The sequence below is a fragment of the Megalobrama amblycephala genome, linkage group LG15 (assembly GCF_018812025.1).
Source record: "Megalobrama amblycephala isolate DHTTF-2021 linkage group LG15, ASM1881202v1, whole genome shotgun sequence".
NCBI classification, from domain to species: domain Eukaryota; kingdom Metazoa; phylum Chordata; class Actinopteri; order Cypriniformes; family Xenocyprididae; genus Megalobrama; species Megalobrama amblycephala.
Window position 1 is genome coordinate 6062647 of NC_063058.1, and position 18514 is coordinate 6081160.

General features: G+C 36.5%; 1 protein-coding gene across 1 annotated transcript; it reads left to right on the top strand.

Moving 5' to 3' along the window:
- Window positions 1–4133: 4133 nt before the first annotated feature.
- sall1b (spalt-like transcription factor 1b) lies at window positions 4134–11803 on the top strand. Its single transcript, XM_048159350.1, has 3 exons — window positions 4134–4589; window positions 6034–9329; window positions 9473–11803. Exons 1-3 carry the CDS (start codon window positions 4547–4549, stop codon window positions 9854–9856), a joined length of 3723 nt encoding a protein of 1240 aa, XP_048015307.1. The 5' UTR covers window positions 4134–4546; the 3' UTR covers window positions 9857–11803.
- The last annotated feature ends 6711 nt before the right edge of the window (window positions 11804–18514 follow it).

Consider the following 18514-nt stretch of genomic DNA (forward strand, 5'->3'; position numbering starts at 1 on the left):
AACACATCATTGTTCACAGCAACACAAGCTGCGGAGAAGCGACAGGCAAAAATAACTTGTTTACATCACAGTGGCATTTAATAAAATCATGTTTTTTTGAAAACAGACAACCATGCAAAATATATCATTAGGCTCACTGAGGCAGTGTGTCTCATTGTCTATTAATGCATTTGATTATAATGACTTGTACTGTTTGCAGAGGACACTGAAAACACAGTAAACTTTTAAGGGTTGAGTGTGTGTGTGTGCGTGTGTGTGTGGTTTTAGAGGTGAATGAGTTAATCAAAAGTGGGGTGAAATAATGAATGTGTGTTTGTGTTGCCAACTAAACTCACTCACAAAATGCTAAAAATAATTTTAGTATGTACTGCAGACTGACTGAGCAGAACTGAATTATAAATTAAATAAATTCCCTTTTCCTTTATGAATGAATGAATTAGCTATTTCCAAAGAACACTATTTAGTTGTAATCTGCTTAGAAACCAAAAGTGAATTAAAGTAAAGCACTGAGCATAATTATTCTTCAAAAAGATATGTATTTTTTCTAATATTCTATTATTCTGTTTAAGTTTGAGTTTTGCTAATAGCTCACGCAAAAATTAAAATTCTCTCATTATTTACTCACTCATGTCATTCCAAACCATATTTAACTTTCAATTGAGAAAGATTTGAAGACTGGCATGAGTATTTGCCATTATAATAAACAGGGAGGTACAGTATGTGTAAGAGAAAGACTTGAATGTGCTTTGTTATTCACTGAATAATCATTCTGTTGATCATTCAGTTGATGATGCATACTATGTACAGGCAAGCAGATGAACCCACAATATAAACACAACACGCAGTTTCTCGTTCCAAAGAAAACCATTTAGCATGTTGCATTCTGGGCTCATCTACTCACCTGCAGTGTTGGGGAAAGTTACTTTTAAAATGAATGCATTACAATATTGCGATACTCCTTATAAAAATAACTAATTGCATTACTTAGTTACTTTTTATTAAAATTAATGTTACATTACTTTTACCATACTTTTTCTCACCTGGGCTGGGCTTGCTTGTTTGTTTTTTTAATAACAACAAAAAAAAGTTCAATTTTTAGCAAATGTACAGGCCCTTTCACACCAAAAGTGAAATGAATAAGCCTCAGGCAGAAGGAAATGTATATTTATGCCTGTACTGTAGAGGGCGCAGCTCAAACAAACCAAAAAGACATTGGTTAATAAAGTGAAATTAAATGCAGAAAATATATTTGTGTAATTTAATATAGTTAATTATTACAGATTTGTGTAAAATTCTGAGATTGCATTTCACTGTTTTTATTCATTTTGAGGAATACTGAATGTTTCCGTGCAAGTGAGTAAATGCATGTTCACACTATGGGACTGATTTACTAAACAGGGCAAATTAGCGCGAGAGCGCAATTCCACAAATGCGCCGAGTTTTGCACATAATATAATGCTGACGCACAAATTAAAGAACAGACACAGTCAAATCATTTACAAAATGACCAACGGAATCTACCAAGAGCAGTGCAAATTAGCATTGGGTCGCAAATAAGCAGAGCTGATGATCATCAGGTGCGGGTTGACACAGGCGCAACTTGTTACATGTAATATACGGATTATGTCTTCCTCTGGCATTCCAAAGAAATTAATACGAGTGGAAAATATTTTCTCCCTTCTACCATGCGCTCTCTGTTCTCTGCAGTGTCTTCCTGGTAGCAACAATTGCAGCTATGTCACAAAATATTTTAAGAGCTTTTTTTGGGCGTTAAATAATGGCGCGAATACCAGTAAATTGACTAGCGCAAACATTAGTAAATTGCGTTGCATGATTCATTTAAATACTCTCCTCCCATAAATTTTGCGTCTGAAAGGGAAACTCCTACAAATGCATATACAATAAGGTCAGCAGCAAAAACAACTCAGGCCACACCTTTTCAGCGCTAATTTTGCACTGCGTATCTTTAGTAAATCCTGACAGTAGTTTTTTAACGCCAAAAGAGGGTTTGCACTGGCGCAGCTGGCCCTTAGTCTAGAACTACGGTAACATCATGTTCACACAGCGCACACAACACCTCTGCACTTTATTTCTCTCAACATGGGGACAGGAGAGCTTTCAGTCAATAAATGTGAAACAGTAACTTGCATTACTTATTTAAAAAAGTAACTTAGATATTTTGTTGTAAATTAAAAAGTAATCCGTTACTTTACTAGTTACTTGAAAAAATAATCTGATTACGTAACTCAAGTTACTTGTTATGCATTACATCTAACACTGCTCACCTATAGTATGCATCTTCAATAAGGTTTATACTGAATTTCATCTTTTAATAACACTCTTTTAGTACATTATTGGGCTTTAAAGTAAGATTTGTAGAATAAAATATCCAAAAACCACTAGAACAATGTTATATATTTTGTTGAGTTGTGTACTTACATTTTCCCAAACGTCTCCAACAATGTTTAAATCCAGAGAAATCAGCCCCCGTGTCATTTCGTCACCTGTCAATAACGCCATATCCACACTACCCTCGATTTCCTGTTTTACTTTCGTAGAAACCATGGAAACACAAAGACACTTTAATATATTATGTGTTTTATTTGACAGGTGAGCAACTGTTTGGATACATTCATCGACAGAAAACTAATCATTGTTATATAGCTAAACACTTTTAGTCTTATTGTTTGAATCTCTTGTTTTCTTACCACCATGTTTTTTTTACCATGCCTCAGAGACAGCATTATTCTACAGACACACAGAGTAATGCTATAACATTCAACACACTAAAATTTTAGTATGATTGTTTTAACCATGCAAAACAGTGCTGCGTTACCCCACGTATGCAACGAAAAGAGCAGAAGCGGCCGAGTGCAGCATAAGCATAATAAAAGCTTGGACTCCCGTGGCTCTCAGCCCGCCCTGCTTCATACCACAGTACTTATAGCTCATCCATGAACATGATTTCTGCTTTCCATTGGCTATAGAGGTGACAATGACAACTCCCATGAATCCACGCTCATTCATGGCATCATCAAGCTACACCTTTGTTTTGAATAAGCGACCTCTAGTGGCACAAATTACATATTGTGCCTTTAAGTGTTTTTCACATTAAGCATTTTAGCAGGTGCTGGATATGGACCACAAACACCCAAAACATGCATTTTTGTTCGCACGTTTTTGATTTTCTTCTTTTGAGATGGAAAATTGACAGGTCTGTAATTCAATTCTATGCATGTTATGTTCTCCATGGTCTCTGTGGCATCACGTGACTGAAAACTACGAATATGCCCACTTCCATACTAGATAGTAGGTGAAAAACAGTATGTGAGCCAAGTAGTATATCTGAATTCAAGTGGCCAGATGGCCTTTTAATGAGATTCTGAAGTCCAATGGATACCTTTCTATCCAATGAGGCCACAGGAGAGGAGTTATGATTATATATTCCGGGTATGTTATGTTATATTGGTCCCCATATGGAAAACAGCTTATAAATCATACTAAGTAATGTTTTTTTTTTTTTTTTTTTTTTTAATGTAAAAATAGAACGTTTTTTGTGTGTGTGTGATGGATAGGTTTAGGGAATAGAATATACAGTTTGTACAGCATAAATTTCATTATGCCTATGGGAAGTCCCCATAAAACATGAAAACTTAATGTCATAAAATGTATTTTTAATGTAACCTTTTCCCTTTAAATACTTTGGTCAGTTCATGAATAATTTATGCAATTTTATATTATTTATTTGAAAGAATGAAAAGAACATTTTCATGTCTATCCTTGTTGTTCAACTGTTCGAGGCTCTTTATGTAGAAATTAGTAAGCAATACTTTTTATAGAGAGTGATTAATACAGCAATCTAGTTACACGGTTGAAGATGTAATTAGTAGCTAGTAATAACCCTCTGGAACTACTGATACGTTTAGCATGATGATGTTAGTAAATTACGTATTAATGAAAGTTATAATATAAAGTTTTACCATGTTAAACCACTGTGGTTTTGTGTCGCTGGTGGTGAAGCATTAATCCTTTACATTACCAGCCACTGATTCATGTTCTCTACACGCTTTCATGAGCACAGTCTACACCGACCTGAAACACACTGACCAATAGCGTCATCGATGGGCGTGACTGTGAAACGTGTTGGCCAATAGGAATACCGAAGGGCGGGGCTGAACTCTCTCAACGCTGTCAAAGAATTTCCTCATGGATTTGCGGTCTTACAGTTGTCATGTTTTGAGTTGTGGGAATGTGTTTAATTTGGATATTGTGATCGACAGTGCGGTGATGTATGAACGACTTTCGTTTATAACTTATTTAATACCTCTCTGTTGACATCACTGCCTTTACCACATCCATGTGTGATCATCGAAACTTCATTGCTGCTAACTTATTTCTCAGTTATGATGAATACGTAAACAGTCCCGCGGTAGATTCAGCCTTGACCGGGACTCGCTGACAAGGATGCTTTTGGTTTGACACTGAATAATTTGGATGAAAGGACACTTGTGGATTCTTCAGGGAGATAAACAGGTTTTATTCCAGCATGTCCCGGAGGAAACAGGCTAAGCCACAGTATGTGCTCATTGGTAAGTTTTATATCGCTTTCTGGAAGTTTGATCAAAACGCGCAAATGTTTGTTAGAAAAAAGTAAGGAATGAGTGCAACACTTTTTTGTTTAGCACGGATAACTCTTATTTCCAAGATTCTCTCAACTACATCAGTAAGTCAATATATGATCTGTAGTAGGCTATATCATTGCATAAACTGATGTCAACTTAATCTCTAACAATATGAAAAATCTTGTTTTTAAAATAGTTGTGTAACACACTTTACACTCAATTCTAGTATTTTCACTCTTTTAAAAATGTAACATTCCATTAAAATTTGTGACATCTATTTGGACTTTACAAGGCGTTAAAACAAATATTCTAATTATAAAATTTCTAAATTTGTACACAAATTGTAGCTTGACTGACTGAATGGGGCTAAATTTAGGCTAGTTTACAACTCTGTTGCTAACAGTCCTGTCATCCATTCTGTTTTCAATTTATTCAATTTTGATGTTTATTTAATGTGTATTGCTAGAAAATAATAAAATCACACAGACCATGGTTGTACCCTGTTAATAGAAGGTTCATGCTGTTAAAATTTAGTGACATAGCCGATGTGTGAAATGAAATAACCATTAAAAACAAACCTTACTGATTTTTTTAAACTTCTTTTCTGAAATCAACTTTTCAAAGTGTTTGCTGGACCCTCTCTGACTTTCATTTCTAATGCTAAAACACACACACACATTAGAGGCTAGTTTTGTTACAACTCACTGCGGTGATGTGTTATGTTGCTGGCTGTTGCAGAAAGCTGTATGAGGTCATCATGAATGTAACGGATCAAAATTTACTTTCATTATATGCAAGTTTTATCATTAAAATGTAAAACATAACCTGTGAAGCTATCTTAAATATGCACTAGAAACAAAGGTGTTCTATTTAATGAATTTGAGATCAGACTGGAAATGCCATTGAAATGCATAGTGTATTTTGGAGATATTTACAAGATGCTTAAAATGGCTTAAAGTTATTGTAAAATTATTTAAGAAGATTTTGCTACAAGATTATTTGTAAATTATTATTACTTGATAACTAAATAGTAATTTGAATTTATTTATTGTCTTAAGTCTGTTAAGAAGAATGCTACTGTGTTGTCTTTTGCTAAGTTTTAAAGGGTTAGTTCACCCAGAATTGAAAATTCTGTCATCTTTAACTAATCCTAATTTCATTCCAAACCCGTAAGACTTCAGTTTATCTTCAAAACACAAATTAAAATATTATTAATGAAATCTGAGTGATTTCTATCCCTCCATTGGGCAGTCTACACAACTACCACTTTGATGCTTCAAAAAGTTCATAAAGAGATCGTAAAACTAATCCATATGAATTAAGAGGTTTAGTCCAAATTTGAACTTACCCTTTAAGTTTACATTAAGTTGCTATGTAATATGCTCTAATATACAAAATGATTTTTTTCTAGATCATATGATGGTGAATGACCCCACTCCATCCCACGATGTCCATATGTGTGAACAATGCTGTGCTGAATTTTCCAGTATAACAGACCTCTATCAACATCAGAAAGACTGTTCAAAAGACCAGTTAGTTCTAATAGTAAGTGAAAACGAAAGCCTAGATTCTCCACCTTCTGGCCTCACAATCAATTCATCTTTCTTCAACACTGAGGAGCATTTGAATGGAGTGACAAGTAATGACAGCACAGAGGAACATTGTGACTTTTCTAATGGCAAAATATCAGTGGATGTTGACGAATCCTTACACATATTTGAAAACAGCAGTCATGATGTTGCCAAAAAGTCTAATTTACATCATGATAACGAAAACTATGCTGATGGCTTTAGCTCTGCATACTCAGCTTTACTACCTCAAGAGAGTACTTTACTTGAGTTATGTAAATTATCAGCCATTAATAGCAATGTCTTCATTGAGAACCTAGAAAACACCAAAGTTGCTGTTGCTCAGTTCTCACAGGAAACTAGTTTGAATCCAAAGACAAGTTGCAGGAACTCTAGCAACATCAAAATGGCCTCCTCTAGTTTGGTTGAGCAGCTGTTATCACTGCAGGAACAGCAGGTGCAGCAACTAAAACTAATAGAAGAAATTCGACACCAAATAACGTTATTAGTAACCCAAAATTCTAATACACCTTTGGCCACACACACCTACAATGGTCTCTCTCAAACCAGTTCACTGATAAAACTCAGCTCACACCTCTCAGAACAACTCACAGCAGCTGCTGGGCTAGTGGAAAACCTAACTGCTAATGCTAATCAGTCTAAACATGTTATTTCACAAAACAACCAAGATGGTTTAAGAGGTGAAAAAGGAAACTCCCAAATGGCTGATAAAAATAGAGACAACCCTTTGCCATCAAAGGTTGGTAGTGATCGGTGTAGTAATCGATCTTTGCAAGGTAACACAGTCAGTGATAAAGTTGATGGCACAGCTCATTTAAAAACACCTTCACCATCTCCTGCTTCATTTGCTGATGGGATTCTAAACAAACTCAAATTGCCCCATAAACAAAACAGCTTTCATAAGTTTGAAAACTCCTTGCCTAGTATTGGGGCAATTGTAGAGGACCTGAATGCTCTGACTGCCCTCGCCCAACATAGGAAAGTCAAACCTCTCAATGTGAGTTTATGTGAACACAAGAGACAATCTGAAGATTGTATATTCAAGCACAAATGCAGGTTCTGTGCCAAAGTATTTGGAAGTGATAGTGCTTTGCAAATACACCTACGGTCTCACACTGGAGAGCGACCCTACAAATGTAACATATGTGGAAATCGATTTTCCACCCGGGGAAATCTCAAAGTCCATTTCCAACGTCACAAGGAGAAGTATCCTAACATACTAATGAATCCTTATCCGGTTCCAGAGCATTTAGATAATGTCCTAACCAGCACAGGTATTCCATTTGGCATGTCTCTGCCTCCTGAGAATCCTGCTCCTAACTGGTTGGATAGTAAACCTTTAGTGGGCAACTCACTTGGCTTTATGCTTCCATCATCTTTGCCAAGTCTTCGACCCATCATTAAAAAAGAGGAGGAAAGCGTATCAATAACCAAACCTCATAGTCCTGTTGTCAGTGAGGTGTGTGAGAGAAGTAATGGGCAGTTTGGTAGTAGTCCTCCTCTAACCTCAGATGAGAAATTTCAAGAGGTTACACAACCCTTGACCATCGCTACCTTACTAAGCTCCTCAGGGGAAGGTTCAAAATACGACATTGCTATTAATACCTCTGTCAATACAAACTTAATAACTGAGCTAAAATCGGAGCAGCTTGAAACCAAATTTCTTTTTGGAAGTCTTCCAAATCCCCCTGGAGCATCTGAGACTTCAAAGCTGGAGCAGTTGGTGGAGAACATTGACAAGAGGTCTACTGATCCTAATGAGTGTGGAATCTGCCACCGGGTTCTTAGCTGTCAAAGTGCCCTTAAAATGCATTACCGCACCCATACTGGAGAGAGGCCATTCAAATGCAGAGTGTGTGGACGGGCTTTTACAACTAAGGGCAATCTGAAGACACACTATAGCATTCATCGTTCCATGCCACCTCTTAGAATACAACATTCTTGCCCCATATGCCAAGAAAAGTTTACAAATGCAATGGTTCTACAGCAGCATATCCACATGCATATGGGTGGCCACATTCCTAATGTCCCACTGCAAGATAGCTGTGCAGAACCCATGGACCAGGACACTGACTCTGTAGATGGTAGGACCTTGGAAGTGGATGCCTTCCCCAATGAAGACATAGACATTATGGAAGGTGTATCTGATTCTAAATACCAAGACTCTTTACCGGACAGTCTATGTTCTTCAACTGCTTCTTCTGTGTTTGCCAGAGGAACTGAGTCAGAGAGTCAGATCACAGATGTGGAGAATTTGTCAAACATCAATAAGTTGACTATGAGGAATGGATCAGTGAATAGAGACTGCTTAACCCAGAGATCATCTTCACTAAATAGGGATCATGAGAGTTTAAGGAGGATTTCTACCATCACTGAGACAAAACCCTCCTGGAACCCTTCGTCCCCCAATTGCTCTACGTATGAAATGCAAGGATACACTACAACTGACCGAAACCTGAAATCTCCTGAATCAAACAACTCAAGCCTACAGCCTAATCTTACAGTGTGTAGTTTACTTGACGAAACATCTGGAGATATACCAAAAGATAGCATGACCATGATTTTACCCTTCAATGAGCGGGGATCCCTAAAAAGCAATGTTTGTGATATTTGCAACAAGACGTTTGCCTGTCAAAGTGCTTTGGATATTCACTATCGAAGTCACACCAAAGAGCGCCCATTCATCTGCACTGCGTGCAACAGAGGGTTCTCAACCAAGGGTAACCTTAAACAGCACATGCTTACTCACCAGATGCGAGACTTACCTTCACAGTTGTTTGAGCCATCAAATCAGATCCTAATTTTCCCACCAAACCAGTTTCTACCCTCCATGGAACCAATTAAAAGAATTGAACACAATGGGCTCATTAAAAAAGATCCTAAAGATTCACCCACTGGTATAGTTAGTTCAACAGCTTCCACATTACCTGTACTCTCTACACCAACATTACCAGCAGCACCACTTCGACGAACAGCTAAACAGCACTTCTGTCACACTTGTGGGAAGACCTTCTCTTCTTCAAGTGCACTGCAGATTCATGAAAGAACCCACACTGGTGAGAAACCCTTTGCCTGCAACATATGTGGACGTGCATTTACCACTAAAGGAAATTTGAAGGTACACCATTTCAAGGTTGTTAAAGGTGTTCCATCACTGATTGCCAGTTTGTATTGTGTTGCTATGTATGGAATCAGTTGTATTTTCCCAGATACCTTATGACCAACTATCTACTTGCAATTTCCATCCTGTTTTCCATCTAGGTTCATATGGGAACTCACATGTGGAGCAGTTCTCCAGCCCGACGAGGTCGCAGGCTTGATGGTACATTCCTTAGATCCAATTCTGAGCGATTTCAAGACGCTCCCCCAAAAGATGTTGCGGATAAAGTGCGTAACGGGAACTCCATAGGTCTCTGGAGCCAGTATACCTCCCTCGCTAGTGAATTGGGTGTGAGGACAAATGAAATACCTGTAATTCAGAATGGTGCCATACCTCACCTGTCAATTTCTGCTGGGCATCTGGAAAACTTAGAAAAATTACAACTCAGCAGAGCTTTACCTTGGCTTGAGAGACTGAGCGAAAATGGTGCAACGTTTCATTTCCGCCAATTGGTTGAAGACAATAAAACAACAGCGACGGATTGAATTTCGTCTTTTAGGATGCAAACCCTTAATTTAAATGTGATGCAATTTCATAGGTGTGCTGTTTCATTAGGTTATTTTGTACAAGTGTACCCTATGTAGTGACATTATTAACAATTCTGCTGTTGGTTAATGTTGCCTAGTTTGGGTAGATCTTCAGAAGTGAAGTAGTGTTCATTGTATTGTATGAATTAATTTGATGCTTTTTTGTTGTTGTTTTGCTGAGGAAGATATTAAGTATTGTTAATATGCAGCTATGATATATTACTTTATAGCATTTAAGATTTTTTAAATAAATGAAGGTATTCATGCAGAGCATTTGCTAAACACTTGGTTGGAATAGGTTTTGTAATGAGGTACATTTGTATTATTTAATGGAGAAATTAATCCCTATTTCTTTATCAAAAACTATTTATCAATCAGTGTTTCACAATAATATCATTTGTGCTTGAATTGTGTGTTCTATTTATGCTTACAGTATTTACATTGTTAATGTAAACAACACTAAACCATACTAAAACTGTTTTTATTTTTGTATTGTTTAAAAAAAAAACTCTGTACATTTAAATTGTTACATTGGAGGAACTATTATGTATGACGTCAGTTCATGTTGTGGCATCATGTCTTGAATGTTATGACAACTGCAAGTTCTCAAAGCCATTTTTCCATTTTAACTGTCATTTGGCTTATACAAAGCACAATCATTTCACTTCCCAATTGATTAATAAAAGGAGTGTGCTTTCAAAATTACTCATATTTTACTTTTAAGTTGTACCATATGAGTGTGTATATCTTCAAGCACCTGTCTCCTCTTCCAGTGATTTACTTTTAACAAAGAAATGATTCTTTCCCTACTTCCACACAAGCAGAATTCATGCCCTTTCTCTACTGATAAAAATCTAGGTCACCTTGTCCTCTGCATTTACATTTCAATAAACTTACCAATAATAACACATTGTGTTAATACGCAATGATCTTTGCCAATGGAAGATGATACTTCTACAACCAAATAGAATAATAGAGGCCATTCATCGAGCAGGTACGACTCATCAGCTCTACCTCATGTCCGTAAACCATACAGACAGATGGTCAGCAATGGTTTAGCATTTCTTGTGTGGATTTCTGTTTGATATAGGTGATAAAATGCTTTATTAGAACATTTTGAATGTTGTGGTTGTTTTACTGTGGTAGTTGTCATGGCAATTATGATATGGCTACTTTTATAATTGTATTTCCCATAGCTGTCAGTCAGAGGGAGCTGCCCCTAGTGAGTTTTCTTCCTCATTTTACCCAAAAAAGCTCAAAAAAAGTCCAACAGATTACTTTAATGGTGCTGTTATGGTGTCTCTTGACCTTATTAGGGCTTGCCAGATGTAGTCTTGATAACATTATTAAAACTATTATAGGGCATAAAAATGAGTGGTCCATTGTGTGCAGAGCACCTCCATAGTTACACATCCTACAGAGTTGCTTTAGTATGACCAAAAACATCTGACTCATTGAGGTCTGTTGAGTAATATATCCATTGAGTGTCACCACAATAATATTACATACTAAATCCCTCATTGAATAAGATCTGCCCTCTTAACTGTCAAAGTCCATTAAACACCCTTCCCAGAGCAGCGACCAGCTGACGGGAACCCAACACCATCCCGGCTGCCACCATTAGCATTATAAAATGAGCAAACGGCTAGAATGAAGCTCAAGGGAGTACAAAGCTCTCCAGATACATATCTGATTCAAACAGATGGGAGGCACTGGAGGTGTAAGCAGGTGGATAAAGACCTGAACAGTGAACTGGGTGAAGATATAGAGTTTAGTTGATGTTGTACATCCCCAGATCTCCCAGATACATGGGTGTTGCCAAAATGGTAGCTTGAGCTTTTCCTAAAACAGATATGAAAATTACAATATGAAAGTATTTCACTTTAAGTATGAAACATTTCTTGAATAAACATTTTATTGTCAATGACGTGACGGGTCATTTTTGTTGTCCAAAGGGCTTAATAAAAATAAGAAGAAACAAAGTCATTCGGAGTAACCAATATAAAGGGACCATTTTGGATCAAGTCATGCGGTCAATATCATGTGACAGGATGTGACCTTAAGCAGACAACTGCAAAGGACCACATCGTTGTGAAGCAAAGTAACCAACTCTCTTTTAACTATTTGAAAAATTCATGTTTTTTTTACTTGTTCATACGCATGTCCCGAAACATCAGGTCATTTGGTACAACCGCTATAAAACATGGAAAATGTTGTAATATTTAAAAAATTTGTAAATATAAAATGTTTGATTGTCCTTTTTATTGCTAGCTAGCAAGATATCCGTTAGCATTGTCAGCCTGTTAGCATTGTTTGAAAATATCGTCATTCTGTAAAACCGAAATTTTGGTTAAACCAAATGACTTTTTTGGTTACAAATTTTGTCCATCTTGTTAAAAATGACAAAAGCAGTGATAATTGATTTTAAAACCCACATAATCTCATTGTTAACACTTAATAAAACTTCAAAATTAATTATATCTCCATTATGTTTTTTTTACACTTTTAAAAACCTTATTCGTCAATGACCCTTATACTACACTTATTTACATTTATTTATTATGTAAATAGATTTTTACTCAAACAACTTGTCAAAGGGACTGTATTGTGTTGTGACAGCAATGTTACAATAATTTCAGGCAGACATTAGATTAGAAGTCAAAACACAAGTTAGTTTCATTGCTACGTAATGGAATCTTTCTTAGAACATATTCTTCTGAATTAGGTTGCAAAAAATATGTAACTCTTTTCCATGTGTTAAAGGAAGGAGAGTGACATGAAAAACAGAGAGTGACACAAGAGCCATCGAACTGTCCACGGGCCAGACAGCTTTTTCTAAGAACTCATCACAGAGGAACAAAACAGCGCTTTTCCAATCATCACATATTTCTGTTCAAAACTGCTGACATCAACCACTGTTTACAATGCAAAGAAAGAATTTCCTGTGTAAGCATTTTGCCTGCGATCATCACACTTTTGTTGGCCTGACAATGGAAATATTCAATAACAGAGCAACGGCCAAATCTCCAGCAGGGCTTAAAGGTATCCAGCCCAAACCCGACTATTGATAACACTGTGATTATGGCATTGTGTGAGGCATCCGTATGGCTCAGATCATATCTGATCATAAACGCTGTGTGGACTCTTTGATGACCATGGGATCAGTCAGCGCTGCTATATAACAAAATAACACGCACGGGACAGCTGAGTTTGCCATTTTTTGATTGTGACACACACAGAGGGGATTGTATCCCAAATATGGTAGTAGAGAACCTTTGCTGACCCTTTGATTGATTTTAGTTCATTATCATTTAGCTCTTTAAAAAAAAAACTATTTTATTTTCATTCGCTTATTTCATGAAATTATATTAATGACATTAAGTTGGAGTTAATTATTTACTTTCATTATTACTTTATGTAGTTCTATATTTCCCAGTTTCAGCTTTATTCATTTAAAATTAACAATACAGTAGTTTCAATATTTAGTAGACTTTTACTACATTTTGAGTGACCTTTGCAAAACTTTGCTTAGAGAGAAAAACTGGGAATCATACACTAAACGAATCAACCAGACTTTTATAACAAACTCAAATGTTCATTGTTGCTAGAAGATGCATGAGAAATGAAAACTAAATGTGTTCTAAAATCGGCTCACAACATCAAACATGTTTGATATCCTCCACTGGACGAATTCATAATCTGAAGCTGAAAAAATCATAGTCTGTTTCAGTCATACACTACACAATATTTAGTGGAATCTGTCAACTCCAACTAGTCCTCTATAGTGTTGATGTGCAGACTGTATATTGCGGGGAAATATGGGTAAATGCCATGTAGTGAATTCCATCCATAATGGTTTAGTTCAACCAAAAATTTAAATTTTATAGTAAATTTTTCTTATTTTTCTTAATTACTTGCACTCATGCTGTTACAAATTCAAAGGACTTTTGTTCCTCTACAAATCACAAATACAAATTTCTGTCATGAAACTCTAGATGGCGCAGACTAATAAGTTCTTTAAAGGGATAGTTCACCGAAAAATGAAAATTACCCCATGATTTACTCACTCTCAAGCCATCCCAGGTATATATGACTTTTTTATTTTAGACGAATATGATCAGAGTTATATTAAATAATGTCATGGCTCTCCTAAGCTTTATAATGGCAGTAAATAGAGGATGAGATTTTGAAGCCCAAAAAACCACATCCATCCATCAGAAGATAAACACACGGGGGTTAATAAAGGCCTTCTGAAGTGAAGCGATGCATTTGTGTAACATAATGGGGGGGGGGGGGGTGTAGTATAAAAATAAAAAACCCTTATAAAACACTAAAAACACTGAGTTTACATTTCATTTAAAATACTTAATTATTCCAGTATCCTAATATGATACTAAATCCCACAGAAAAAAAGGGTTTCTATTTGTAACGTGCTGTCCTTGCATTTGATCATTGCACATTATAAACAAGACAAACATTCGCTGAATAAACGTTAGCCAATACAAACATATTTATAGAAAACAGTTGACAATGGATAGAAAGGACCAATAAGAGCAAAACTAATCGCTTATTCAAGAATATCAAGTAGAAGTTAGTCCGATAACGAGGGGTTGTGTTAGCTAAAGTGCCCGTCATTTAACGAATCATTAATTCAAAATGCTTTCTGACAGAAAAATAACACAAGCAAGAACGAATTTTAAACCTAGAACATCAATTTTCATTTTACAATGATCTTCCCTCTCTGTGCGCGCGCTTTTATGTATGAGAGACAGCTCGCGCAGCACTGAGACAACGGTAGCCTATGCATAAGTAACTAATGTGCTAGTTTTCATACAAAATAAGGAGGCTATGTAACATAATTAGGTACTTTAGTTATTATTAACACAGTAATGCAACACATGTAGGCCATACGTTTCGCAACACTGAGAATAAATACATACACCTGTTTCCCCAGACTCGTGCTTGTCAGCATTCACAAATCACAGCACTTTCATAATCACTAAGCCATATAGCGATTTCCATTTTATTTAGATTTGTTGTTCAATATTACTTGAGCATTTTATACCAGTTTACCTTAAGGAGTTAAAAGTGTGTGACTGCTGTACTGTCCTCGCTTGAGAATTCAGTCACTGAGACGGCGGGAGTGGAAGGAAGGAGATCGAGTGGGATTTTGTGTTGCTGTCGATTTGCAGTCTCTTTTTATTGATAGGCCGTACGCATTTGTCAATCATCCCCTCGTGCTATTTGGGGAAATGAACCCAGCACTATGATTGGCCGAACTTTTTACTACACGTGGACAGAGCCAGGTTTTTGCATAGTTTAGAGTGAAAAATCGTACCAGCGTACTTTGAGGTCAAAATGCGTACCCGCTACGCAAAATGCGTACATGTTGGCAGGACTGCGGTTCAAACAAATAGGGCTGTGAAACTCAAGCTCATCTTCTCTTATATCGAAATCCTCCGGCATTTCTCTGTAAAATTTCTCGTTTTAGACTAATAATTCATAGGTTCACAGATTCTGTTTTGTTTTGCTCTATTCTCTGTGCTTCCAAATTCGTCAGTGCGTCATGTTTCAGGTCAGAGTTCGCTCTTTCGCTGTAAACCGATGCATACGGCCATCTGTCGGAAGCTAATTATTTTAGTTTTTAAAGTTTTAAATATTAATATTTTTCTTCCACAACGCAACGCTTCATCTCAGAAGGCCTTTATTAACCCCTCGGAGCTATGTGGTTATCTTTTATGATGGATAGATACGATTTTTTGGACTTCAAAATCCTCTATTCACTGCCATTACAAAGCTTAGAAGAGCCAGGACATTATATAATATAACTCTGATTGTATTCGTCTGAAAGAAGATAGTCATATACACCTAGGATGGCTTGAGGGTGAGTTAATCATGGGGTAATTTTCATTTTTGGGTGAACTATCCCTTTAACTCAGTCTGCTTACAATCACATCATTCTCCATAAGGCACAGTTGATTGGTTCCTGCTGTATCAGTAGCCAATGAGCTCGCTGCTCAACCTTCAAATACTTAGTCAGCATTTGCTGTAGCAGGGGCAGCACACTTTCAGAAACCCTCCACCTTCCCCAGCTCCACCTGTATAGATCTACATGTATCCTATATTGTACAGCAGCAGCATGTCTTACTTGCTCACAACAGAATGTCGTAGGCCTATATGTATTGGCAGTAGCAAGTCCTGTACAGCAGCAGTGTAGCAGATTTATTCTGCCATTGGTATATCACATATCAACACTGTCATATCCATTACCATGCCAAACACTCTGAGAGTTGTCATGACAGAAATTAAGATATTTTTAATAAACCATGAGAGATTTCTATCTCTCTATTGAAAATTTGTTCACCCAAAACATTCATAAAAAGATCGTAAAATATATCCACATGAATCAAGCATTTTAATCCAGGTCTTTTGAAGAAATTGTATAGTCTTCCAAACAGAAGCTCATAAAAAATATCATCATTCGTGTTCTGAAGATGAACAAAAGTCTGATGGATTTGGAACGACATGATGGTGAGTAAATGATGACAATTTTCATTTTAAGGTGTTGGTAGGCACTGTAACTGGTTGCTAGGGTGTTGTGACTGTTGCTATAATGTAACCAAAAGTCAAAAGTGCCCACTCACATGTCTACCATGATATTCTGGTACCAAAATACGGCTGGGTCACATTGCTGTGTGGTTTCTAGGTTGCTCTAGGTGGTTGCTAGGGTGTTATGGCTAGTTTTGTAGGTGGTTGCTTAAAATAGTCCACCCCAAGTCTCTATGTTATAATGAAATCCAGAAAATATGAAAAGTATGAGGAATATTAATAAGCTTTGCATCAAAGCACCACAAAATATTAATTTATTTATAGAAATGGAATGTATTGACTGACACTTTTGCCATGAATTCCAATAACAAAATGTGACTCGTACAATCCCAGAGTGAACTCAATTTGGGATATTAAAGTGTTAGTTCACCCAAAAATGAAAAAAATCATTTGCTCACCCTCATGTCATTCCCAAACCTGTATGACTTTCTTTCTTCTGCTGAACACAAAAGAAGATATTTTGAAAAATGTCAAATGTTTGTCTACAAACTGTAAGTCAAAAGATTTTTAAAACAATATTTAAAACAATCTTCTTTATTGAAACTACCCCTTTAACCTTCAACGATTTGTCAAAGATATTCCAAATAAGGTTAAAATGTTTTCATACACCAGCCTCATTCAAGATCTATGATGTGTGTTCATAGCTGTGTCAAAGAGCAGTGAACTGAATAAAATAGTGCTTATCTGACTAATCTCCACAAATACGACAGCTATGGAGAGCAGTTCTCCTTGACACTGAATCAAACCCCAGAAATGTATGCAGCAATATAGGCAAATGTGCTGTTTTCCATAGGCAGCAGTCATTTGTAAATGCCAGTGCATCCATGGACTAATAAAGCGTGATATAATGCAGAGAGAGTGGATGTATTGTGGTGATGAATGTCCTCATGCCTGTTTGTGTCTGTATTCCTGTAATTAGCTGCCCTTGTCCAAGTGTCATTGCTATGAGGTCATTTAGGTACTCTTATAGCTGGTCTTGTTTAGTGTAGCTATGCTGTTTTGTCTGTCAAAGTAAAATAAATCATATTTGTTTTCATTTTAATTTATTAACACTTAATTTACATTACTAAATAATTAAAATGCTTCCATTACCATGTCCAAAATGCAAAATGTGTGTGACAAGTAAATGTTTAAAGGATTAGTTCACTTTCAAATAAAATTTTCCTGATATTTTACTCACCCCCATGTCATCCAAGATGTCCATGTCCTTCTTTCTTCAGTCGAAAAGAAATTAAGGTTTTTGACGAAAACATTCCAGGATTATTCTACTTATAGTGGACTTCAATGGCCTCCAGGCAATTGAAGGTCAAAATTACAGTTTCAGTGCAGCTTCAAATGGCTTAAAAGGTGCCATCGAACGTTTTTTTACAAGATGTAATATAAGTCTAAGGTGTCCCCTGAATGTGTCTGTGAAGTTTCAGCTCAAAATACCCCATAGATTTTTTTAAATTAATTTTTTAACTGCCTATTTTGAGGCATAATTAGAAATGCGCCGATTCATGCTGCGGCCCCTTTAAATTCTTGTGCTCTCCGCCCATGGAGCTCGTGCTTGCCTTGAACAGCATAAACAAAGTTCACACAGCTAATATAACCCTCAAAATGGATCTTTACAAAGTGTTCGTCATGCATGCTGCATGTATACATCGGATTATGTGAGTATTGTATTTATTTGGATGTTTACATTGATTCTGAATGAGTTTAAGGCTGTGCTCCGTGGCTAACGGCTAATGCTACACTGTTGGAGAGATTTATAAAGAATGAAGTTGTGTTTATGAATTATAGAGACTGCAAGTGTTTAAAAATGAAAATAGTGACGGCTCTTGTCTCCGTGAATACAGTAAGAAACAATGGTAACGTTAACCACATTTAACAGTACATGTTGTTAACGAAACATTTAGAAAGACAGTTTTTACAAATAGCACTAAAAATATCATGATATCATGGATCATGTCAGTTATTATTGCTCCATCTGCCATATTTCAGTAAACGGGTCAAAACAAGTGTTTC